The 26593-nt window shown below is 33.7% G+C and overlaps 2 protein-coding genes and 1 pseudogene across 2 annotated transcripts; all 3 read left to right on the plus strand.

The window, feature by feature from the left end:
• The first annotated feature begins 4376 nt into the window (after window positions 1-4376).
• LOC143391691 (olfactory receptor 1165-like) lies at window positions 4377-5354 on the plus strand. Its single transcript, XM_076844451.2, has one exon. It carries the CDS (start codon window positions 4377-4379, stop codon window positions 5352-5354), a length of 978 nt encoding a protein of 325 aa, XP_076700566.1.
• Window positions 5355-15296: 9942 nt separating this feature from the next.
• Window positions 15297-16280, plus strand: LOC143390418 (olfactory receptor 1165-like; annotated as a pseudogene).
• Window positions 16281-25385: 9105 nt separating this feature from the next.
• LOC143391693 (olfactory receptor 5D13-like) lies at window positions 25386-26336 on the plus strand. Its single transcript, XM_076844452.2, has one exon. It carries the CDS (start codon window positions 25386-25388, stop codon window positions 26334-26336), a length of 951 nt encoding a protein of 316 aa, XP_076700567.2.
• The last annotated feature ends 257 nt before the right edge of the window (window positions 26337-26593 follow it).

The raw sequence follows: 26593 nt of genomic DNA on the forward strand, positions 1-26593 counted from the left end.
CTGTAGGTTACATTGATTATACCTCCAAAATAGATCTATTTTTTTTAAGGAGGGATTTTTTTTTTTAAAAAAAAGCTTTATTCTATTTATTCATTTGTACACATCTGTTTCTTGATTTCCATCCTCTCTGATCGATCATTGTAATACATTTGGAATTTAATGGTTAATGCAATCCTAATATTGTTATTTTTCTTACAAGAAATTTATTAATGAGAGATTAGCTATTATGTTCTTAGAAAATTTTAAATCTGTTTATTTCCCTCTGTTGATTAGAACTGTAATATACATTTCTATTACATTTATAATGAAAAGCATTCTCTTTGTAAAAAAATGTAGTAATTGACTCTCTGATATTGTCTTTAAAATTTAAAAACATGTTCTAAAATATTTTTTAAATGCCTAACTAGCTCTTAAGTAGATGAAGAGATGAAATATCACCAGTAACTCAAAGCCAATCACAGCCCGTTCTCCCAACTCCCAGCAATAATAAAATTATTACTTTAATCATTAAGATATACTACGACTTCTATAGGTATTAACTGTCTATCTCTTAAAAACACAAATTAACATTTGCCATTGGCAAACTTTAAGGGAACACAATCATGTAGTGTGTGTTTCATGCATCCAACTTTTATAAATTATCCATATGATTTTACAAATCATTAATTTTGGTGCATGCATTTATTATTTTAAAATTTTTATTCTTATTTAATATTTCATCAAGTGAATATTCCAGAAATTTTTGTAAGTCCATATAGATTGAAGGACATTTGGCATCCTTCAAATTAGGAAATATATTCTGTTATACAGTGCATAAATACTCATTATAATGAAATTGCACACGTGTTTACATCTGAATATTTTAAATTGTTCCTATCAATTTACACTTTTAACAGTAATGTTCAAAAGTTAAAAAGTTATTATGTATTTTCTCATCAACACTCAGTATTATTAGTCATTATTTTACCCATTTGTTGTAGATATTTTATTGCAGCTTTAATTTGAATATTTGTGTTTATTGAGATAAGGCATATTCTAATGTGCTTATTGATATTTTTCTAAATGTCTACGTATGATGCTTTGCCAGCATTCTGAATTATTTGTGATTTATATTATTTATAACTGAAAAGTTTCATATACATTATGAAAATTATCTGTTTGTCAGCTGTGTTCCTTGAAATTTTTTTTTATATCATTCTTCATTTTTCATGTTACTAATATCCTTTGACAAAGAGCAAGTTTAAATTATAACTTATCATTTTAGAATTGCTGAAAATTTTTTTCTGCCAAACAACAACATATTTCATTTATCCAAAACATCAGCAACCTCCTCCCAAAACCAACAAAAATTCATCCATACTAAAGCAGAATGTGATTTTCTTTTTTGTGAATTTCAAAAGGTTCAGATTTTGAATAATCAATTACAAATGGTATAAAATACGGAGTTATTGTTATGGATTGGTTGTATTTTTCTAATGACCAGCATATCAACATGTAGAACTTTCTCATATGATTTGGTGATTTAAATTAATTATAGTTTAAATTAGAAATAAGGGATTTTCTCCAAATTGTCTTGTTTATACTCAGAGAAAACACCTGGTGAAGATTCTCTAAGGTATGATTCCCCAAGGTCCGTCAGTTCCAGGTAAAATACTCAACGTGAGGCCTGAATTTGACTTCTGGGTCTGACTCACCTAAGAGACTCTGTGATGCCCAGATTTGTTTTTCATAATGAGATAATTTTTATATCCTTGGTACCTACAGTGGTATATTTTGAATAGTATTCTCATTGCTTAATTACCAACTAAAATGATTTGTAAAACAGCTACTTTATTTGAGAAATTTTTTTTTAATAATTTGCTAAATGAGACTTCAATAAATAAATCTGGATTTAATTGAATTATTTAATCTAAACACTGTAGTAGGATTTGGGTGGGGAAAATTATATTAAAAAATTACAATTATTTTTGGTCAGAGGAACATCTTTTGAGCCTAGTGACAGTCCATCAACTGAGAATAAGAATACCAGGTATTGAACTCTCTTTCCTACACCTTTAAGACCTTGGCATGATCTTGTTTTAAACTTCATCTGTGTTCTTTAATAACGTTTAATAACTCTGGCAGATATTAATGTTATGCAAATTATCCATTCTCAATTTTTAAAAATCTTTAAGAGGGAGATTTTAAATAAATTGTAACACTTTAAAGAGCTACAATGTGCCTTGTATATAATTTTTACTTTGAAGTCACATGGGTGAAAGCAAATCTGGTGTAAATGGTGTAACTGAAGTCCCTATTTATCACAGAAGTTTTCTATAAGAGTGTACCTGGAATCTGACAGTAGGAGGTAATAGTTCTTAGAATTTGAGGGGAAATCTGTTATCCTATTTGGAAGTGAAATTTTGATGAATGTATTGAATGATAAAATAATACATGCATGAGAGATTGAAAATGCTGAATGAACAGAAGGAACAGCAGTAGCCTATGGGGATGAAAGGTACATTAGAGATTTTAGGTCATCACACAGAAGTTCATAGATTACAGGTATGTTGTGAAAAGTTCATTTTGTAAATATATAAGAATTTGAGCACAACAATAATGTAAGACTTAAATTCAGTTGTGCAGGGTGGGAGTAGACTGGTCACCTGAGGATCCCCTGTTATTTATATAAAATATATTATTTTATCATTCAATACAGTAATAATGATAATCTAATGCCTGTAGGATCATTGTATTTTTATAGATAAGAGAAGAGATGCAGAGAGCATGAATAGCTTCTCAGAGCCACATACAAACAGGCTGCTGAGGCAGAATTTCTACAGGGTATTCTGATCTGAAGTCTAAGATTTTTACAAAGTTTGTACATATTTTCAAGAAGAAATGTAAATGATCTATTAACAAGGTTTGGCCAATCAGCAAAATGATTACTAGTATTTGCAGCACTGGTAATCTGAGACAAGGATGTCAAGATGATATGGCCCATTAAAGGAAGCATTATTGAAGAAAGAGGAAATAATTCAGGTCGATGTGAAGATTCAGACACGTTTACCACACAAGGGGAATAAATGTTTAAAATCTTATAAAAGTGGTGTGTTTGGGCTGGATTTGTCCCTTTGCAGACAATGCAAGAAACCAGCTTAGGGTTTCCTGACAACTAAACATTATCTGTTGTGTGATGTAAACTTTAAGAAACAGAGGAGAAATAATTGCTGAAGACATGAAAACAGAAGGATCCTTTTGTTTCCTTCTACCCTGGAGTAGGTCCCAACCTTGTTTCACAGACTTCATCTGTTTAACCTGCTTAATTGTACCACACCCATAAATGTAAAACTCAAGTTTTGCATCATGTGTTGATTACATAGATTGGTCTAAATATCTAGGATTTCTGGTAGAAATAATGTATATCTCAGCCTTCCAAATCTGCAAGGACTTCAAAAATAAAACAAATCATTTCTATATTTGAAAAGAACCATTTGTTCAATCACATGAACAATACAGAAAGTTAAAAATGAAACAACACAATGACTCCATGACCTGGACATGGGAGCACTGTTTGTAAGGTGAATTAGCCATGGCAAAATATGTAGAAAGTCATGATTTTGTATAATTGTAAAAAGCCAGTAAAGTGTCGCTTAATACAGATCAATATTGCCTCAGATTTCATGTGTGAAAATGTTAGAATTATTTATGCTTGTGAACCAAACTCTGGTATAGACTTATATCCTTACTAAATGCATTTATATCATAGTATTTTACACCCAACATCAAAAGTTGCTTTTTGTTAGATGGAATTTCTTCCTTTATATATATATATATATATATATATATATATATATATATATATATATATATATATATATATATATATTTTCTTGTTTGTATGTTATGTATACAATTTATATGTTTTTTTTTTTTGGTTACTGCACATGATATTTTTCAAATTTTTCAAGTTTTCAAAATTAAAGAATGCTCAACATTTTTCCTTAGAAGTAAAATAATTTAGATTATATAGCTTTTACAGATGCTCAAAGGATAGGGTAGCAACATCACTGAGAAACTGAAGTGTCAATGATTTCAGAGAAGACAAATCAAGGCTTCAGATGACCAAATGGGATTCTATGCAACTTTGACTATATGGTATTTCTAGAATAGTAATACTAAAATATCCATACTGAACTGTTCAGTACCAATTAAGCTGCGGGAATGCATATCTGCCTGACTGGATTATAAACAAGGAATACCTGGTGAAACCCATTCCTAGGATCCCTATTGGCAGGCATGGTTGAGCCATCTCTGTGGTAGAATGTCATGAATTAAGACATGTTCCTCTGCTTTCCTTTCACAACACCTTCTCTCTGCTCTTTCAGCTTCTTGGGATGAACTCTCGGATTTCCTCCAACAGGAGCCAAATGCAGGATGAGGGGAACCAGAGTACAGTCTTCACTTTCATCTTCCTGGGCTTCTCAGAATACCCAAAGCTCCAGGTGCCCTTGTTCCTGATATTCTTGACCATCTACACCATTTCTGTGCTGGAAAACCTTGGTATGATACTGATCATCAGGATTAACCCCAAACTCCACACTCCCATGTACTTTTTCCTCAGCCATTTATCCTTTGTTGATTTCTGCTACACCACCATAATTGCACCCAAACTTTTAGATTTCTTGGTTGTGGAGGACAGAAGTATGTCCTTCAAAGGATGCATAACACAATTTTTCTTTGGCTGCACATGTGTCATTACACAAACGTTTATTTTGGCAGTGATGGCCTATGACCGGTTTGTGGCTGTTTGTAACCCCCTACTCTACACAGTTGCTATGTCTCGAAAGCTCTGTGCTCTGCTGGTGGCTGGAAGTTACCTATGGGGTGGAATCTGCTCCTCCACACTCACATATTTTCTTTTGGCCCTATCTTACTGTGGATCTGGAATCATCAACCACTTTTGCTGTGAGTACTCCGCCATCATCTCTGCATCCTGCTCGGATTCCTCCCTCAGCCAGTTGGCATGTTTAGTCATCTGTATGTTCAATGAGATCTGCAGTCTGCTGATCATCCTTACCTCCTATGTCGTCATAGTCATTACGGTCATCAAGATCCCTTCCAAGGGTGGCCTCAGAAAAGCTTTCTCCACCTGTGGCTCCCACTTGGCTGCTATCTGCTTCTGCCATGGAGTCATCCTCCTTCTCTACTGTGTGCTCAAATCTAAAAGCTCCTTGCTCCTCGTCAAATTTGCCACTGTGTTTTACAGCATGGTCATCCCTATGCTAAATCCCCTCATCTACAGCCTAAGAAATAAAGATGTCAAGGAGACCTTAAGCAAGTTAATGCACTTTAAAGTGCTTTCTCACTCGTGATAGTTACACCCCTCCCACACACACATTTCCCTGCTAACCTCAAAATTTTTAATGTAGATTAAACATTGCATTGATTTTAATTGTTTCTTCAAATAATGGTATGCAATTGTTTAGAGAACTTGTGAGATAATTTAAATATATCTGATTGTTAAATCGAGTTATACTTTGATAACCACTTATGATCAAAGGGGAACAATGAGAAAGGAAATTCTGTGTGTGTGTGTGTTTTTTTTTTTTTTTTGCCTCAACTAGAATGTAGTAGGTTAAACAATGGTTTTCTATGATGTCCATAGTCTATTTTTTAGAGCTTAAGTATGTTTCTTTTTATTTCAACCTTTCTTTCCTCTTCATTTTTTCCCCACCCAATCTTTCATTTCCTTTTTTTAGTGTTCTCTTATTCTGTCTCCCAATGTGGCAACCTTATACACAGAACTTTATTAATAATAATTCTCTGTTTATTCCTCCAACCAAGTAGAGAAAGAACATGAGCAACACTATTCGATTTGCATGTAAGCACTTTCCCACTCCCTTTACCTGCTTTGCCTGAAGATCGTGGAATTCATAACTTTTTTCTTCCCAGCTCCAATCTCTATGTATAGGTTTAGAATGTTTACATTTTACTTTTTTTCTGCATTTGAAATGCATTTAAATTATACATTCCATTTTATCTGGTGTCTTTTTGAGGAATTTTTCATAAATTGTAACTATTCTTCATTTTTTAACTGAATTGTGTTTCATCAAATGTATTTACCAGAATTAGCTTATTTGTACTTCTGTTTATTTTGGTCTAGCATTGTTTTCTTTTCAATCTCTTAATGAAAGTGTTTCCATGAACATTGTTCTCAAGGTCTTCTGTTGATATCTGTTAGTCTAATTGAGTTATTTACAAATTGTTAGAAAATTTGTTTGTAGAAGGGAAAAAAATCATCTCCTTTACAGATGCATTAAGCAATTCTTTGTGTGCATTCTCTGGGGGACAGATATATTTATATCAGCAGTGATGTGTCAGGAGTGGTTTGTGGTGTTTCTCACCATCCTTTCCACACAGTTGCAATGTCCCAAAGCTCTGACCTTTCTATCAACTGTGACATGCTCTAGGGCTATCATTACTCCCTTTATATCCCTGTACTTTTGATTGGCTTTGTCTTTTGTGTGGCTATGTTGACATCTAACTTTGTGAGCATGGTGCTCTTGATGTTTCTCCTGCTCTGTCCCCTACATAATTTAGAAGAGCACTTATGCCTCTAATTTTCTAATGAAATATGGAAGATTTTGGTTACTGTCTGTCCCATGTTTCATTTTGATCATGAAAATGTCTTCAACTGGGGGAGCTACAAATCCTCCTACACCTGAATCTCTATCTCACTGCCACTGCTATGTTGTTGGCATGGTCCTTTTCCTTTGCTGTGTTCTTCCTTCTAAAATGCAATGGCTTGTTGCCAAGTGACCTGTCTATCATAGAGTGGCCATACCCATGCTCTGTCCACCATGGATAGCCATGGGAGCAAGGTGTGAAGAAGACATCAGGAAGATTACCAAAACCCAATTGTTACATCATAACATGTTAGAGACACTAATTATTTCTGAGACTAGTGTGCAGTTTTTCAACAACAAATCAGCCCATGAATCTATGGTAAATCTCCAAGAAGTATCCCAGTGTCTGTTGGCTCTATTCTTTAAAATACTTTCAATAGCAAAAATTATCTTGCTTCAAGTCTCAGAAGACTTAAATCAAATCTTTGATTTAGATGTTATAACAAAGGTTTCTGTTTTACTCTATTTTACCATGTCATTTTCAGGCCAATATTAAGTTCAATTTAAATCTTGTGAAACATTAGTTTTTGCAGGTTGTTCTCAAAAATTATAATTTGTCTAAAAATTTACCACATAGTATAAAACTAGTATTTTAAGAGCTGCTTATCATAAAACATGAAACTTCTAAAATTATTTAATCTTTAGTTCTTAGCATTGAACATTTGGGAGACAAACCAAAATAAAATCTCATCTGTCTTTAAAATGTCAGATTTTGAAGGAGTCACATTTTATTTGGAATTTTATGTATTTATTTTTGTTTTTTGTTTTGTTTTTAGCTAAACATGACAGTAGAGTTTATTTTGACATATTTATACAATCAATGAGTTTATCTTATTCTAATTAGGTAGGGTCCCAGTATTTTGGATGTACACAATGCTGATATTCACTGTGGTGTATTTATATATGAACACAGGGAAGTTATGTCAAATTCATTCCACTGTATCCTCCCTCTCTTACTTTCACTCCCCTTTGTCTAATGCACTTAACTTCTATTCTCTCTCCCATCTTGCTGTCAGAGTGGACATCCAACCTTTGGTATTTGGGGATTGGCTTATTTCATTTAGCATGATAGTCTCCAGATACATCCATTTATCAGCAAATGTCTAAAGTCTTTTTTAAGGATAGTAATATTCAATTGTGTATATATACATCACATTTTATTTATGCATTCATCTATTGAAGAGCACCTAGTTTGGTTCCATAGCTTAACTATTGTGAATTGAGCTGCTGTAAACATTGATGTGGCTGTGTCACTTTAGTAAGCTGATTTTTAACTTCTTCATATATATGTACCATATATATATATATATATATATATATGTACCATATATATATATATATATATATATGTATGTATATATATATATATATATATATAGTATAACTGGGTCAGATGGTGGTTTTAGTCCTAGTTTTTTTTTTTTTTTTTGAGGAATTTTCATCCTGATTTCCAGAGAGGTTAAAACGATTTGCAATGCCACCAGAAATGTATGAGCGTTCCCTTTTCCCCACATCCTCATCAATATTTATTGTTACTTGTATTCTTGATAATCGCCATTCTGATTGGCACTGTAAATCATGTTTTCTATGTGCTAGCACAAGAAAATGTAAAATGTTTTATAAATGTTCATTCATGACATAATTTTGCTATTCATGTTAACATAGTTGTGCATCAATTATCCATCATTTTTAAAACTTTGACTAGAATGATTTTAGATTCATTTTCATTTGTGAAAAAAAATGTAGAGATCTCAATTTTTTTTATCTCATCTATTCCATGAGATCATGGAATAGATGTGTATATATACACCCCATTTTATTTATTTCAGTGAAACAAGAATGCTAATGTAACATCCAAATATTATTCAGTTATCAGCTATTTTTAGATGAAAATGTAATATGCATGCATAAACTATTGGATCAATGACTGAGGTAGCTCTGCTGATATCAGTTGAGCTGCTCTGGCTTGAGAAGGAGCTGAATTGCTCAGCTACCTTCAGTTTAGCTCTTTCTTGCATCCTCCCTGGACTATTTACTTACTTGTATTTGTTTATAGCAGAAGTTACTATAGGTGTTGGCAATAATTAAATACTGCATGTCACAAATTCAATCTTCAATGGTAACATTTAATGAGTCTGTACAAATAACATGGATAATTAAAAATTAAAGTAGGGAGAAAGTCATCCCCCTCTTATGGAAATAGAAATTTATATATTATCAGTCAGGAGTACTGTTAGGAGTGAGGAATTTAGCTCAAAATTTCCAAACTGATGAAAATTAGTACAACTCTGAACACATTCTTGCTTCATAGTGCCATATAATTTTACTGTGGGTAAAATATAACCCATGAATGTAGCTTGATTTCCTGAAGCATTCATATATATATGGTTTACTTGATTGCCTTCACTTAATGGCTTATTGAGATTAAATATAAAAACTCATTTGACATTGTGTCTTGTCCACCATATACCAGTGGAGAATAGGGAACATATCCATACTTCATAGGTTCACTCTAACCTATTAGGAGATACTTGTTTTCCCAAGATTTCCTTTTTCTACCAAATAAAACTTGAAAAATTCTTACTATAACACTATCCCAAGACACATGTCTTATACAACTTACCATTTACATATATTCAAACTTATTAAGTATTGCAATTTTTTTAAAAAAAATCACTTCAATTTTTAAATTGTCAATCATTGATTATGGTTTACCTGCCAATCTATTATCCTAGAAAATGTATAGGTGAGTGTACATAGTTTAATAAAGACCTCTGAAATTTTTGCTTATAATTGTGTACAATTTTACGTATTTTAAAAATAGTGTCATTTTTCAAAACACATGTATTTAACACAACGGTCAGATCCATGCTTTTGAAGTATTTGCCACATCAGTTATATAACATCTATCTGTGCATTGTTATGTATTTTATCTGTAAGATATCATGTCTTCTGACAATGGTACACTTATCTACTTATATAATCTTCTATTTATCATTTGTTTAAATGTATACCTATATTTTCAACTATACATTTTAAAATTCATAGTATAATAATTGATCAAATATGAAAAAATGAGAATAATACCTGATTATAATTTCAAACTTATTTGATGTTTCATTAGAAGGTATACTATTTCTGTAGTTGTCATGTGAATATACTTTATCAAAATGAGACACTTCTTATTTTGTTTTGGCTGAAAAAATTTCCACATGAATTGCTATTACATTTTAAAGGTAGAGTTTCTGAAAATATTTATATGGACATGTGTCTTTACATTTTAAATTTATTTGGTTTTAGAGTTGTTTAACATTAATTGATTGATAATTATTACTGTCATGAAAATTTTATTAAAAATCCAAGAAGGCATGGAACATGTGGTCTTGAGACTGAGTGTCTGGGATTTATGATCCAAGTCTGCTTTCATATTTTCCTCTATTAGAGTCCTTTTCCGTGAGGGCAAATTGGCACTTTAAACAAATAAGATATTTTCTTCCTTTTGAAAACTGTTTTATATTGTTCTAATATTTTTGTCAGTAAGACTGGGTACATTGAATTTTCTTATAATTTGAGCCTTGCTTCTTGGATCATATTCCTTCTTAAAAAATATTTTGAGTAACCTATTTTTTATTTATTTTTTCTTCTTTGTTTATATTTGTTGTGGGAATGAAAATGACAATGGTAGAACTAAGTCCATTCTCTCTTTGGTTGCAGGGGCTCTACCACTGAGTTACACTGAGGTTTTTATTTTTCATTTTGAGACAGCATGTCCCTAAGTTGCCAAACCTTGAATCCAACATGCAATTCTCACATCTCTGTTTCCAGAGTTGGTTATTCAGATGGGAGCCACCTCCCTAAGCAACATTTTTCTTTTAAAAAAATTTTGCCTTTGATTATGCAGGATATCATTGAGATATTTCTATATTTTAAGTCAAGCAGAGGACATGTAATCCACAGTTAACATCTGTACTTCCTATCTGCTTATATGATAAAATTCTACTTCTTTATTGATACAGACAGTGACTGGGTTTCTGAATCTAAAAGCAATGTCATAGTTTATAAAAATGATGAATTAAAATCATAAAGAAACCACATATTGGATGATGAAAAGAAGTTAACACCATATGCCCAGATTATCAAACCAAAAACCTGCATATCATTCTGGAAAAAAATGTGCCATTAAAACTTTTTTATATAAGCAAAATTTCAAACATGTAACTTGTACAATTGCTGTTGGGCCCACGTAGATTTCAGCTATATTTATTGTTTTAGATTTGCTTTATAGACAATAGCAAACAAATTTTTAAATAGAAAGAAAAGGAAAAATAAAAAAGCAGTTGTTTCTAAGGATCAGATTTAAAGTAGTGCTTTAAAACTTTAAAAGTATTCTCATTGATATAATCTTTTCCATGGCTTCAGTTGACATACCAGACCAAATGTGTTGGTTTTGGTCAGGCATTCGAGCATCTCAACCAAACATTTCATATTTGCTATCCATAGTTTTAAAAAAATTCTTACATATAAAGGCAAACATTAATTTGATGCTTAATTTCAGAATAGCTGTTCTGGATGATCCAAATTACCTGTAGCAGATAATTCAATTTGTAGAATTAATATTTTTACATTTTATTTCCAAATGCTTGTATGTATGTGTACTTCTCAAAATTTTATGGTCAGCACCCAGTCTCATGGTTTTAACGGGTCAATCTTTGGAACCACTGTTTTTTTTTTTTTTGTACTGCTTTTTATTCTAGGAAGTGTTGTGTGAATTACATTGGCTATATTTGAAATATCAACACTATAACTTTAGGGGTATGGTGAGAAAGAGAAGGAGCTGCAGATTTGCAGCACAGTCTTGACACCAAACAGATCTCAATTCTCTGATTCTCCAGTGAAGGCATAATCAGGATTATATTGGGTCTATAAAATCGAGTATAAAAAAAGAGGTATAATACATTGTTTAGTATGTTTCCCTGTAAATAATGTACAAATATTCAACAAAGAGAGGAGGAACAACACATGAACTGTTACTGTATTGAGATTAAAAGAGAAAGTATGGCTATGTTTTATTGCTATTTTTTCCCTTTAGTTTTTAGAATTACAATCTATATAGAGGTAAGTTGCTTTATTTAATGTGAATATCAACATATAACTGATATACAGAACTTATGTTCTAACTAATAGAAGAGGAAAATATCTCCAATTATTTTGCATGCAGTTCATGACAACAAACTGGTCAGGATTCTCCAGGGTCTGGGTCCCCAAAGTTAAGCAGTTAGATACAAAACAAGCAATTTGAGCATGGAAAACAAATCCAATGTTTTGTTTCTTCACTAAAGAAATTTCTATGCTCCTTTAAAAATGTTTAACAGCTGGGTAAAAATCATGAGTTGGATTCTTCATTGAAGGCTATTTTGCAAGAGTCACTCATTGCCTTTAAAGGAATAAAAATATTATAGAAACATTATAATTTAGAGGGTGATTGTGCATCAGCTCATTAACATTTGCAAGAAAGTCAGTAATTTAAAAGTGTACATTAAGAAAATCTGTGTTTTGGTGAGTTGCTTCAGTATTGGGAATCTTTTTCTTTCTTTTGGGGTATATTAAAATCCCCCCAAAAAATTGTGGTCAAAAAAACATCTATGTGGATTGAGGGAGAGAAATGTCTACAAAGTTCACCTATAAAAAGTGTCAAACTTTACTCTCATTGTTCCTAACATCATTTTACTGAGAATGAAACTATGTTCTTTAATGTATGAGATACATGAGAGGTTTTTAATTGTAAGCTTTGTCCTCATTGCATTAATGAATTCAGGAAAAATACCATGCACAAACATGAATATGCAGATAAAATAGCAAAATGTGTCAAGCATTTAATGAATGGTGTAATAACATAAGGGCAAAATAAATAGAGCCAGAAAAACTAGTGATATTTGGATACCCCTTAAATTGAGACAGAAGAAACAATGAGGTTTGGATAACCAGAAAAGTTTTCTTGGGAGAGCTACTTAAGGATCTTGTCATTGCAGGAGGACATACTATAAAATACTAGGGGAAAAAATGGGGCCATTTCAGACAGTTACAGGAAACAATTATTTTTATAGAGTAAAATTTTAAAACAATAATATGATTTGAGCATTATATTTAGTGACATATTAATGTATTTAATACTTCCTGAGGATATTATAGAGACCCACATAGAACATTGTTGATTTCATGCTTTTGAGATGAACTGCTTTCAGTCACAACTATGCTGTTGTATTCAAGGTGAAAGGATATCTAGGTTGAATTTTGATGCTTGCAAGGACCTCATAGATAAATGCAGATGATCACACTAGAAGTAAAGAAGAAGAAATACTTTCAAATTTCTTTGCTTTTCACTTTTTCCTGATTGCCTTTACTGTAGCCACGACATGAGGTCATGAGCAGAAAGCACTGGACACTGACTGGAAACTGGGAAACAAAGATTATACACAACTGGATTGAGTAATGAGTGGACCGTGGAGGCCTAGACTAGACAGTAAGTCAGTTACAACTAAAAACTATAGAATGTAAATTCCCAAGACCTTTTATTTTTTCTTAGCTAATGTCCAAGACATAAATGTGGTTAATATACATGTAGTTATTATATATGATCCCAGAAGTCCTGAAAGTACTTAGCTTAATTAGCTGCAAGGACCACCCTAACTCCTTTCACAAAACAACCACCAAAATGATACTTTAGCAATGATGACGCCCTCTGAGCATTTTTATGTACCTGATAATTTATAACCAAATAAATACACAATGCACACATTACACTCAAAATAATTGTCAGTTGACAACCTTTATGTTGTCTGAAATCCTTTCACATATTTACGTCTCTGTACTTATTAAACTAAATCATATAATTTATACAATGCAGGTATTCTCACAAAGTAGAGATGACACAACATTTTGAAAAGGTTTCATACATTTTGAAAGTCATATTAAGGTATAGAACCCCAGAATGGTCACAGATGATCAGTAAGAATAAGGGAAACTGAAATTATAGTGAGGGATTCTTGGTAGACAGAGAGTAATGATTAAGGCAAGAAGGATCTCAATGGTTCCTCCAGGTACCATGAAAGACCATGCAGGCAGTAATGGGAAATTACAGGAGATTCACAAGGCATAAAATGTAACAATAATGCATAATCCTCAAATTTGACCTCAAAATTCAAAATGCGTAAGCTTGGGGTTCATAATTAACCAGTAACTCTTGAAATAATTATGCTTCTGTAGTGAATTGTGCTTGTTTCACATAGTTAAGCACAAGTAGTTTAAAGTTGTTTGGTATATAGAAAATAACAGCAGTTTCCTGACTTTAATCCTCCCAAGTGTAGGTAGAATTACCTGGGCTTGTGGATCTAATTGTGGAAAAAAGAGCTTTGTTTTGATTTGTATGAAGTATTAATTTTTAGTAGTACATATTTTGGTAGTATTTAATTGCTGATAAAAAGCCAATGTTCATGTTTTATAGGTTATATACTAAAATCAGACTATATAAGACTATAAAGTTACATGAAGAATATATTAAGAATATATTCAGATATTTCCTTAGGATTTATTTGATATATTAAATTTATGATCTTAAAAATATTATAAAATGGTGATAATTCTACTGAACATTGTTATCAGTAGAGTTTGTTTTTTATACAGTGCTGAGGATGGAACCCAGAGCCTCACAGGTGACAGGGAAGTGTCCCACTAAGCCACATCTCAAGGCAAACAGTGGAATTTTTGTTGTTGTTGTTGTTGTTCAGGTCATTTAAAAATGCTCTTGGATGTTTGATGAGTCTTTGAAAATAGAATATGTGTAGAAGAAGTAAAATTTCAATCCATTAATACACAACTGTGAATGTGTGGAAAGTACATTTCATACTCTTTTGCTTAATACGTTTTGTTTGTTTGTTTTAATTGTTGCTTGTTTCTGAAATGAGATCTTGCTGTGTTGCCATAGTAGGTCTTGAAATCATGACCGCTTGTCATCCTCCTCCCAAACACTTCAGTTTGTCTGAATATTCTGCCTCGCCTGGTTACTACTAAGGTTTTCTTTTATTTTCTTTTCCTTTAAGAATATTTCTTCTTCTTAAAGGATCTGCCCTTCCATCAACTGATACCTGGTATGATCTTCCCAGTGCTTCCTGAGTTTGCTATATATATTTTTCTTTTACAGAATTATATTTATCATGAGCATTCTAAGCATCATATACATTTACAAATGCTTTGTAGAAAAATAATATTGATAGGTACTACTGTGTTTTACAGAAAATTGCAATGCTGAAGAAGGATAAAATTTATTTTCTGTTATAAAAAGTCAATGAGTGTTCTAAAGTAAATCCAAAGTGAAGCAGAATACTAGGAAGCAAATTGACCACATTTGTTTACACAGCATCTGCAGACTTGAAGAAGGATAAAATTTATTTTCTGTTATAAAAAGTCAATGAGTGTTCTAAAGAGAATCCAAAGTGAAGCAGAACACTCAGGAGCAATTTGACCACATTTGTTTATACTGGGCATCTCCAAATGCTCAAGTTCTGATGCTCAATTTTATTCTCCCTTTCTCTCTCTCTCTGTGTCTCTCTCTCAACATCTTCACAAATAATAATGGTACTTGTGGTACACCACACAGGAAACCAGAGCCCTGTGGCCACATTCATCCTGGTGGGGTTCTCAGAATTCCCACAGCTCCAGGCACCTCTCTTCTTGCTGTTCCTCAGCATCTACACATCACTGTGGTGGGGAACGTGGGCATAATTGTAGTGAGAAGGATCGATCCCAAGCTTCATACACCCATGTACTTTTTCTCATCCACCTCTCATTTCTGGATATTTGCTACTCCAGCGTATTTACACCCAAGCTGTTAGAGATCTTATTTGTGGAAGACAGAACTATCTCCTTCAATGGATGCATGACACAGTTTTTCTTTGGCTGTGCATGTGTGATTACAGAAATGTTCATGTTGGCAGTGATGGCCTATGACCGGTTTGTGGCCGTGTGTAAACCCCTTATCTATACAGTTGTCATGTCTCACAAGCTCTGTGCCCTTCTGGTAGCTGGAACTTACGTGTGGGGTGTCCTCTGCTCCTTAATATAATCACATATTCCCTTTTGCAACTGTCATTCTTCGGTTAAGGCCCCATGAACCACTTTGGCTGTGAGTACTCTGCCATCATCTCTGTCTCTTGCTCTGATTCCTCCTTCAGCCAGATGGCATGTTTAGTCATTTCTATACTGAGTGAGGCCTGCAGCCTCCTGATCACCCTTGCCTCCTATGTCTTCATTGTTGTCATTGTCATCAGGATGCCTTCCAAGGGGGGCCTCCGCAAAGCCTTCTCCACCTGTACCTCTCACCTGATGGCCATCAGCATCTTCCATGGTATCATCCTCCTCCTTTAAACAGTAGCCAGTAGCCTGCTTTAAACAGTAGCCCCACTCCAAAAACTCCTGGCTACTGTTTAAAGTGGCGACTGCACTTTACTCATCATGATCCCCATGCTGAATCCCCTCATCTACAGCCTTAGGAACAAAGATGTGAAAGAGACAGTCAGGAGGCTGATCAACTCCAAACTGCATTCTCATCCAACTTAATTTTTAAAAAGGCTATTTATGTTCTAGCCATATTGAAATTTTCAAATGAATATTGATGGTACTTTAGCTTTAAGTTAATATATGGTTATACTCTAGATCAATTGAATATTAAAAATGCAGTGGTTTTCAGTGTACAAATTGACCTACTGTTTTCTCTGTTTTCATACAAATATAGTGCCCTTACCTCTACTTCATCTGAGATTATGAAACAATTATGTTTCAACATTTCCTCACTGTACACTAGGGAAGGAAAAATGAAGAAATATTTATTTTGGTATTTGCATCTTATGGCATAATTTTATGTTTTTGTTTGTTTGTTTGTTTGTTTGGTACTGGGGATTGAACTCAGGGGCACTTGACCACTGAGCCATTTCCTCAGCCTTTTCTTTTTATTTTATTTAGAGACAGTGTTTTACTAGTGGCTTAGCACCTCACTTTTGCTGAGGCTGGCTTTGAACTTGAGATTCTGCCACCTTAGCATCCCAAGCTGCTGGAATTATAGACATGTGCCACCCTGCCCAGTTTATGTTGCTCTTAAAATAATGCACACACACATTATAAATGTCTTCAAGTGTTGAAACTCACACTTTTGACTCAGCAGTTTCTACAGAACATAACTGTTAATTTCATCTTATATTATTTCAAGTAGAATAGGAATATCAGGTTTATATTAAGAAATGATTCTCTGATTTAAGCAAACATGTTGGAAATAGTAGCTACTATCTATGTGTCACTCATTTTCCTCAAATATAAAGGTAATATGTTACAGTTCAATAAATGTTGAAGTACTGATATCAAGAATTAAGACCAGTTCACTTCTAATTCTACTTATATCCATTTTTTAGTGATACTAAACTATATTTTTTAAAACTGTACCTTTGTTTACACATTCTCACCATCAGCTTATCTACTCTTTATCAATGACATCTGCATCTATTTAATTACTTAAACCATTTGGAAAATTTTAACGATTCCCACACAGTCTCTACGTATCTGCCAATAACTCATACTTTTTTACATCTACAAAATAGGAAATTTCTTCACTTCTCTGCTCTCAAAACTATCATAATAATACATTTGACTTATAGTAGTTAATATAAAATTACCCTAATTTCCTTTTTCTTTACTTTTCATAGATTGTCCATGGTTTTGTAAAACATGCAATCTGTTTATTTCCCTCCCTAGGTTAGAATTATCTAACCATTTTGTGTAATACATAAAATGAAAATCAGTATCTTTGAAAAAATGGCATTTGCCTCTCTTGTATCAGCACTTAAAATTTAAGACATACAGGTGTGCATTTTTTAAGAAAATAACTGAGTAACTCCCAAATAGATCAGAGTAAAACTATTTCCATCACTATAAAAATAAATGCCAAGCTATTTCCTCTGGCTCCTGCATTAGACAAAATTAAGACTTTTACAATGAAGTTGTACTTGGTATAGAGATTCACTATCTATTTAAAGATACATCCCCCAAAATAGTAAATGATATTTCCTGATTGCATGCTTTACAATGATATAGGGCTTATTTCTTGTGTACTACTTTATGTACTCTATGACTTTAGAAAAAATCATTCAAAATTTTATATATATTTATAATTTGTTCTTTTTGTCCCTATGTAACTTTTTGTTGTAAAAGTTTCAAATACTTTTCTATTACTCAGACAATTATGAAGTTCATTTGTTTTTTTTCAGTTATAAGTACATGTATATGGTTACAATGTTCAGAAATATTTATGACAATGAGATTTATAGTTAGAAGTATTGTTCACATATTTGTAGGTCCAAATTTTCAAAAAGGGCATATTAAACTACAATAAATAGCAGTGTCTGAATATTCCAATGTTATAATATACTCCATTAGCTATTAGTATTTTCAGGCCTTTGGAAATTTAATAATTTGCTCATTATAGAACATGATTAAATATTTGTGGTTACTGAAGTTGGGAAGATTTTAATATTTGCATGGATATATTTTTTCCAAATTGTTTTTGTATGCCATGCTACCAACCCATTGAATTATTTTCTTTTTGAAATTATTTTATGTAAATTTTGGATATTATTCCTTTTTACAACATGAAAACTTTTTATATTTTGCATTATTTTTCAATGATTTATATCCTTTGATAAGGAGAAAGTTAAATTTAACTCAAACATATCTTTTTAAAAAATGATTTTATAATTATTTAATATTTTACTTATCTACCTTGAAGTGAGGGAAAATTTCTACTGTACCATGTTTAGGAGTTTATTTAATTCTTTGTATTTTGTTCTATGAATTTCCTCATGTATGTCATTTTTGTGGAAAGTGTGAGGTTTGGGTAGAGGCAAATGATATAGGTTTCATCATTATGTACTCTCTTGTCTACATGTATCCTGTGGGTAGACAGACATTTCCCCTGTGACTCACCCTACACAATGTGAAGTTGGTGAATTTGTTGGAAGCTAGTACATAGAACAGGTCTTAAATGTCTCTTCATGGTTGATTCTTTCATCCTGGAGCTTATGCCTTTCACCTAGAGAGAAGCACAACACAAAGAGCGAGCATTCCTTCAACCCTAGTTCTGGAATGGACATTTATAGGAAACTAACCAACCTTAGCAAATTCCAGAAGAGCAGAGATGCAGTCAGCATCAACACTCTTTAACTACTGCATTTTTACTCATACCCATATCCCATTGTCACATCCTGTTCACTCAATAAAATATTGCTTCTGTCCTGTTGCTCTAAAAATGCCAACTTTGTTATGAAGGAAACATCCATGTCTGTGATTTCAGTGTTACCATAAGCTACTGCCTCAGCAACTCTTCAAAACCATTCCAGAGTCAGTGGCTTAAAAGTTTAATTAATTAGTTTTCCAGAAACTGCCAGTAACCTTATGTGTCTCTGTTTCATGCTATGTCGTACAGGAAAGCATTATGTCCTAGCACATTGCTGTGAGTATGGGTTTTCTCAAATCTCTCTCATCATCTTTAGAGTTGTTGGCTCTCTATGGGTTGTGGTTTAGATGTGAGGTGTCCCCCAAGAACTCATATATGAGATAGTGCAAGAAACTTTAGAGGTGAAATCATTGGTCTATGAGAATGTTAACCCTATCAGTGCATTAATCCCCTGATAGGGATTAACTGAATGTTGACCTTAGTAAGGTTGGGTGTATCTGGAGGAGGGTACTCTTTGGGAGTATACCATATTTTTTTCTGTGGTCAGGGGATCTCTCTCTCTCTCCCTCTCTCTGATAGCATATTCTGTGCTGCTTTCCATTACAATTCTGCCATGATATTATGACTCACCTTAAGCCCAGGACAATGGAACTGACCACATATGGACAGAGACCTCTGAAACTGCAAGCCCTCAAATAAAATTTTTCTCCTCTAAAATTTTTTTTCAGGTCTTTTGGTCACAGCACTGAAAAAGTTACCTAAAAAAACTAATGAAAGTGTCAGAAAAATAATAGGTCAAGAGACAATATTGAAGGTCTCCCAAGTCTATACTAAGAACTTCCAAAATGTCAGCCTCAGCAACTTGGTGAGTACCAGTCTCAATAAATAAATAAATAAATAGATAGATAGATAGATAGATAGATAGATAGATAGATAGATAAATAGATAAATAAGTAAATAAATAAATAAATAAGATTGAGAATGTGATTCAGTGATAAAATGCCCTTGAGTTCAGTCCTCAACATTAAAAAAATCCTCAACTCACATTTCAATTGTTTGTGGTAGTTTGCATGCTATGTATATTGTAGAATTTACTCCACTTCTTTTTAAGTTTGAGACAGGGTCTTGCTTGGTGATCTTGTTGGCCTTTTACTTGTAATCCTCCCACCTCAGTTGCACAAATCACAGGGATTACAAGAGTGTACCACCAAACCTGGCTTTCCCACACTTCTAAAGACTATTATTTCTGGCTATGGTGGAGTACTCTGTAATCCCAATGTACCAGAAGATTGAGGCAGGAGGAATGCAAGTTCAAGGCCAGCCTCAGCAATTTAGCAAGGACTTAAGCAACTTAGTGAGACTCAGTCTCAAATTAAAGGAGAGAGATAGAGATAGAGATAGAGATAGAGATAGAGATAGAGATAGATAGATAGAGAGAGAGAGAGAGAGAGAGAGAGAGATTATTTTTATATACCTGAAATATTTATGAAGTACATGAAATAGTATGATTTCTACCCAAGCATAGCTATCATGTACAGTCAGTAGAAAAATGAATTTATATAATTCAAGGAAAAATGTATGGTAGGCCAATTTTGACAATAAACCAGGGTCACAGAAAGATGAGCCAGATACCTGCACCTGTATTTCCCTGGAAACCATTCACTGAAAGTATAAGCTACAAGTTTTATGGTCATATAGACATATATAGGGAAAGGGTAAAATTTCAAGGGTAATCAAAGTTGAAGATTTTCCAGATTGAGACCCTGAACTGATGCCACAGGTATAAAAAGTATCACATGATAGTCCACACTTGTACTGAAACTGAGATGTGACTCATTTCAGGGGCCAGGACACCCTAGGCCTGGAGATTGGATGAAAGCGTACTAGAGTGCCTGTGCTCTAAATAAATATTAGAAGCAGAAACATTTTGGTCCTGATTAAATCCTTTGAGACCTCAAATTATCTTCACACCTGAGTTTTGAACATATTGTTCACTATTTTCAAAGTTTGCAAAGCACATCAAAGATAGGAGAAGGGCAGTCTCTACCTCTGGAGGTAGAGAATCTGCAATCTTATTTGAGTGTATTATTTTTGCTTCAGCCCAGAGTTTCTTTCTCTGAAGATGGCACCAGTTCTCCTTTAAATGTGTATTTCTTGCTTTACTCCAAAAGATGTCTCTCTCTTGAGATAGCCTGCATTCTTCCTTTTTTAAAAATTTTTATTGTTGGTTGTTCAAAACCTTACATAGTTCTTGATATATCATATTTCACACTTGATTCAAGTGGGTTATGAACTCCCATTTTTACCCCGTATACAGATTGCAGAATCACATCGGTTACACATCCATTGATTTACATATTGTCATACTAGTGTCTGTTGTATTCTTGCATTCTTCCTTTAAGGTGTATCTATCTGCATTCTACCTTTCATGTGTATCTAATTATTGATTTCCTAAATAAATCTGTTTCAGAGAGAGAAGAAGGGAGGGAGGGAAGGAGGGAGGGAGAGAGAGGGGGGGTATAAAGAAAGCCTATGAAATAAAATACAATAACCTTTAGAAATCATCAAAACTTCTTCAGAACATATTATACATCAACAATACATTCCTTAAATAAGAAGATTATTTTAGTCAGTGTTTCCATCATTGTGAGCATAAGATCCGACAAGAACAATTTTAGAGGAGAAAAAGTTTATTTGGGGCTCATGGTTTCAGAGTTCTGAGTCCACAGATGACCAACGCCTTTACTCTGGGCCTGAGGGAGACAAATATCCCAGCAGAGGGTGTGGTAGAAAAAGCAGCTCAGGACTTGAGAACTGGGAAGCTGAGAGAAAGCTCTGCTCTCCAGAGACAAAATGTATACCCCAAAGGCAGGTCCCCTGTGAACTACCTCACTCACCCCCACCCAGGTGCCTGTAGGTACCCAGTTGGTCCCTGGGTTAAGGCTCTCATAATCCAATCATTTACCTCTGAAGTTCTTGTATTTTCTCACTCATGAGTGTTTGAGGGACACCTAATATCTAAACAATAAAAAAGATACAACAAAATGAAACATTTAAAAATGTTTAGAAAACTAGACACTAGTGTTTTTATTAAAAAAAAAAGAAATAGAAAATGAATAAAAATCTTGTAACTGGCATTAAGAATTCATACAGGGGCTGGGGTTGATGCTTGGCGGTAGAGCACTCACCTAGCACATGTGAGGCACTGGGTTCGATCCTCAGCACCAAAAAAATTTTAAAAAAATAAAATAAATTAAAGCTATAAAAAAGTTTAATTCAAAAATATAATTTAAATGGAAGTTCAATGCCTAAATAAATGTAGCTAATGAGAGAAGTTATCTTTGAGGTTTTTCATAGAGGAAAATAGAAACAAAGAAAATATTTGCAAAGTTTATATCTGATAAGAGACTAACATCCAAAACATGTAAGGAGCTCCTACAACTCAATAACAAGTAATGACTTAATATCACAATTTATATTGGATTAAGATCTTGAGTAGATGATTCTCCAGAGAAGACATGCAAATAAACTACATTTCTATGAATAAAATGTTCTGCACTATTAATTATCAGGGAAAGGCAAATTAAAAAATGGGATATTATTTTTAGTTATGGTTCAAGCTGTAAAGTCAATGTTTCCTTCCACGAGTGAACTTTCACTATTTAATTAATTCAATACCCCAAAGTGGTTAATGGAATAAATACTATGATGTAATTATCCCTACTGCTTCAAAAGAAAACACAGATATACAATGATGTAAGACTGTTTAACTAATTTTATGTTTTTGCAGCCCACTCCAATTATAATTCCCTAATGTCACTATCTCCATAGTCTGGGGACATGTATAATTGCTGGAGTTTGGCAGAGTTCAGACTATGAGTTCAACTTTCAGATGTTTCTTTGTAAAAATCCATTTTACTGACATGATCACTGAAACACTTCCACTTTCATAACAAATCTTAAGCATATTGCTCTGTTAAGTAATATTTGCTCACTGTGGACAGAAGTACCTCAACTTCATTAGTCTTAAGAAGAAATTTTTAGTGGATTAATCAAGAACTTCTGGTTCCAGGTCAGTTCATTTATCTTTTGATCTTTCAGTTCAGGTGGAAAACAGGGGTTCAGTTCACATAGGTGGCTATAAAATTAAGTAGATATCTTTCTATGGCTGGGGACCTCTTGATTTTCACGAACAGTACTTAAAGTGTTTCTCAAAATTTAATTTTGTTCTACAGAAACTGGCGACAGTGACACTACCAGGTATCAATGCAGAAAGTCACAGAAAGTTTGTGGGATGTTTGTTAATTTTGAGCTCCCCTAGGTTTAGTTCTGCTTTGGGTACAAGCCTAATCCTGACACATTTATGTTTATGAAATCTATTGGAAGTTGCTAGGATTTAATTATCAAGTCTTTTTCTGAGTATCTTTTTGTTATTAACCTAAAAAGTATGCCACATGACCAGAGTAGTAGTAGCTGACTTTACTAATATATTTAAATTTTGAAGGGAAGTTTATGTATTTAAACAGAATGAAAAATAATGGATATTTAAACTGTGCCCACCCAGGCCCCTCGCTATGGGAAAAACCTGCTCCTAAGAGATGCTTTAAGTGTCAAGTTTCTGTTTAAGTGAGGGTGGGAACTTATGGGGCCACGGCTACATCTTGACACTCAATCCAGGTAAAGGTGAAAAAGTGGAAGACCGTCTGCAGATGTATTTCTGCTGTTGCCTTGTGTCTATCTTTTTACATTTTTCTTCTCGCACATCAAGACCTCTCATTTCATTGCCTTTTGTTTACACTTCCTCCTCTTCTCCAAGTTTGCTCATCTTAAAGAAAGGATTATATTTTGGGGCTAAGAACATGTGTAGTATTTATTACAAAATTTTCATTGTTTCATAGAATATATTTTGTATGGAAATATTACGGGTGATTATAAGATCATTTTTTCTATGTGTGTGTATATATATAATTTTGTTAATATTTTAACTGTTTATTAATGTGCTTTAAGTCAGCTCATTAGATCTTCTCTATGTGTATATATATGTGTATATATACCTGAATTAAAGCACAATAAATTTATTGAAAATTTGTTTGAAAACCTCTAATAAAAGAAAAAAAGTTGACTCAATGTCTCAATAAAACACCCATAAAAATATCCAAGGAAGCAGTGTGCATTGAAGTTTGAATGGCAACGATGTGAACACATTATAATTGAGCTTCTGTAGCAAATTCTACAGAATCAATCATGTTGAAAGGAATCTATGTGGAATTATGAAATATAGACATTTTAAGACATATTCCTGTGGAGATTGGTGACAATGACTGGGAGACCAGTGTCTGAGATTGGAGTCTCTGATAACTTCATGGCTGTGGCATACTTGGTGACTATGAAAGTTTCTGTGCAAAGGCATAGGATGCCAGGTTGCTAGGGAAATGTCCTCCATGTTAGAATCTTATCAGCCTGGACCTTAATCTCAGGCATAGCAGCTCCTGGGAATGAAGGAAACTTCTTGCTAAGAAAACAACAATTCACGAGTTCAACTGAATCAGTAACTTTAAACAATGAACATTCTTGAGAGCTGCACAATGCTCCTAATATTGCACATTGCAACTGTAAATTGTAATTGAGGAAATTGCTTAATACTGTTGCTAACTCTGTAACTTTCATGAATACAAAGAATAATGCTTGCATAGTCTTTAATCTGACTTAGAGACATATATAATAAACATTGCTGGTGTAATTCTTTAGATTTGCTTCTCCATCAGAGAGCAGCATTCCATTGGACCCCAGATTTATCTTCAAGATTTGCATGTGTTGACTCTTATTTCTTCCGATTTCCCATTGCCCCTTGATGGAACCTGCTAATTTGGCTGCGCTGGTCTAGGCACAGTCCAACTACTAAATTCTATGGTGATTTGATTTTGTATTATGTTTAGAAAGGTGTAAAATGCAAAAGCAATTAACACTACCATATGTGGGTCACCAATGGTGATGTCAAGCTCTCTTCAATCCTTAGTGTAAATCTTCAAATCATAACAAGGTGCTCTTTGGTTCTGCTTCCCTTTTCAATTTTATGATTACTTTATGCTATATTTATTTCAGTTACACATGAATGATAGTAATGAAGGCTGACTTTTAAATAATAAAAATATTACCACATATTTTTTCACATTTAGCATAGATAGAAACCCTCTGGAGGCTTTCTAGAATCACAAAGTGTGGGCATCATCTCAGGGTGTTTGATTCAGAAGGTTGATGGGACTGGAGAATTTATATCTTAAGAAATTGCCAGGTTCAGCTGTGGCTGTTCTTTGGGTACCACACTTCTCATGTCACTCATCACACAGGACACCTCTTTATTCCCTCTACTTTTTATTTTCTATTAATTCTGATTGTCAGGATTAACTTGTGGTTCTCTTTTGTTTTTTCAGCCAAGAGGATTTATGATGTCTTCTAAAGGAAATAGAAGCAGCAGGCCCACCTTTATTCTGTTGGGTTTTTCAGAATATCCAGGTCTCCAGGTGCCACTATTTCTGGTTTTCTTGTCCATTTATATCGCCACCATAGTGGGAAATTTGGGGATGATAATAATCATCAAGATCAACCCAAAACTCCACACAATCATGTACTTTTTTCTTAGCCACCTGTCCTTTGTAGATTGCTGTTACTCCACCGTAGTTACACCTAAACTGCTAGAAAACTTGGTTGTGGAAGAGAGAACCATTTCTTTTTCTGGTTGTATCATGCAGTTTTCTTTTGCTTGCATTTTTGCAGTGACAGAAACTTTCATGCTGGTAGCAATGGCCTATGATCGTTTTGTGGCAGTTTGTAACCCTCTGCTGTATACCACTATTATGTCTCAAAAGCTTTGTGTTCTTCTGGTGGCTGGGTCTTATACATGGGGTGTAGTGTGCTCCCTGACACTCACATATTTTCTTCTTGCCCTGTCGTACTGTGAATCTAACATCATAAATAACTTCATCTGTGACCACTCTGTCATTGTTTCTGTCTCCTGCTCGGACCCTTATATCAGCCAGATGCTATGTTTTATTATTGCTGTATTCAATGAGGTGAGCAGCCTGATAATTATCACTACGTCCTATGTATTCATCTTCATCACTGTTATGAGGATGCCTTCTGCAAGTGGGCGTCGGAGAACCTTCTCCACCTGTGCCTCCCACCTGACCAACATCACCATCTTTCATGGAACCATCCTATTTCTTTACTGTGCTCCTAGTCCAAAAACTTCTTGGCTCTCAGTTAAGGTAGCTTCAGTGTTTTATACAGTGGTGATTCCCATGCTGAACCCGTTGATCTATAGCTGTAGGAACAAAGATGTGAAGGACACTTTCCGAAAATTAGTTGTCACCAAATCTCTTTGTCACTCAATATAATCTTATTATATTTGTTATTCTACGTCTAAAAAAATAAACAATTTTTAAACTTCAGATTCTTCAGTTAGAAATGAATGAATAATTGAAATGAGAACAACTGAAAAACCAACTCTTGGTGAGCACCAGGAATGCTCATACATTTCAGATGAGGGTAAAAGAAAAAAAAAAAAAAACTCTAAGCTTTAAAATGCCATATGAAGGTCTAGAAAAAAATTCTCAAAGAACTTAGCAATTTATTTTCATAGTGTCTGTCCATG

This window comes from Callospermophilus lateralis, chromosome 2 (assembly GCF_048772815.1).
Source record: "Callospermophilus lateralis isolate mCalLat2 chromosome 2, mCalLat2.hap1, whole genome shotgun sequence".
Taxonomy (NCBI): domain Eukaryota; kingdom Metazoa; phylum Chordata; class Mammalia; order Rodentia; family Sciuridae; genus Callospermophilus; species Callospermophilus lateralis.

Bases quoted from the DNA above. Each gene is read 5' to 3' on its own strand.
- LOC143391691 (XM_076844451.2), top strand. From the start codon at position 4,377: ATGAACTCTCGGATTTCCTCCAACAGGAGCCAAATGCAGGATGAGGGG.
- LOC143391693 (XM_076844452.2), top strand. From the start codon at position 25,386: ATGATGTCTTCTAAAGGAAATAGAAGCAGCAGGCCCACCTTTATTCTG.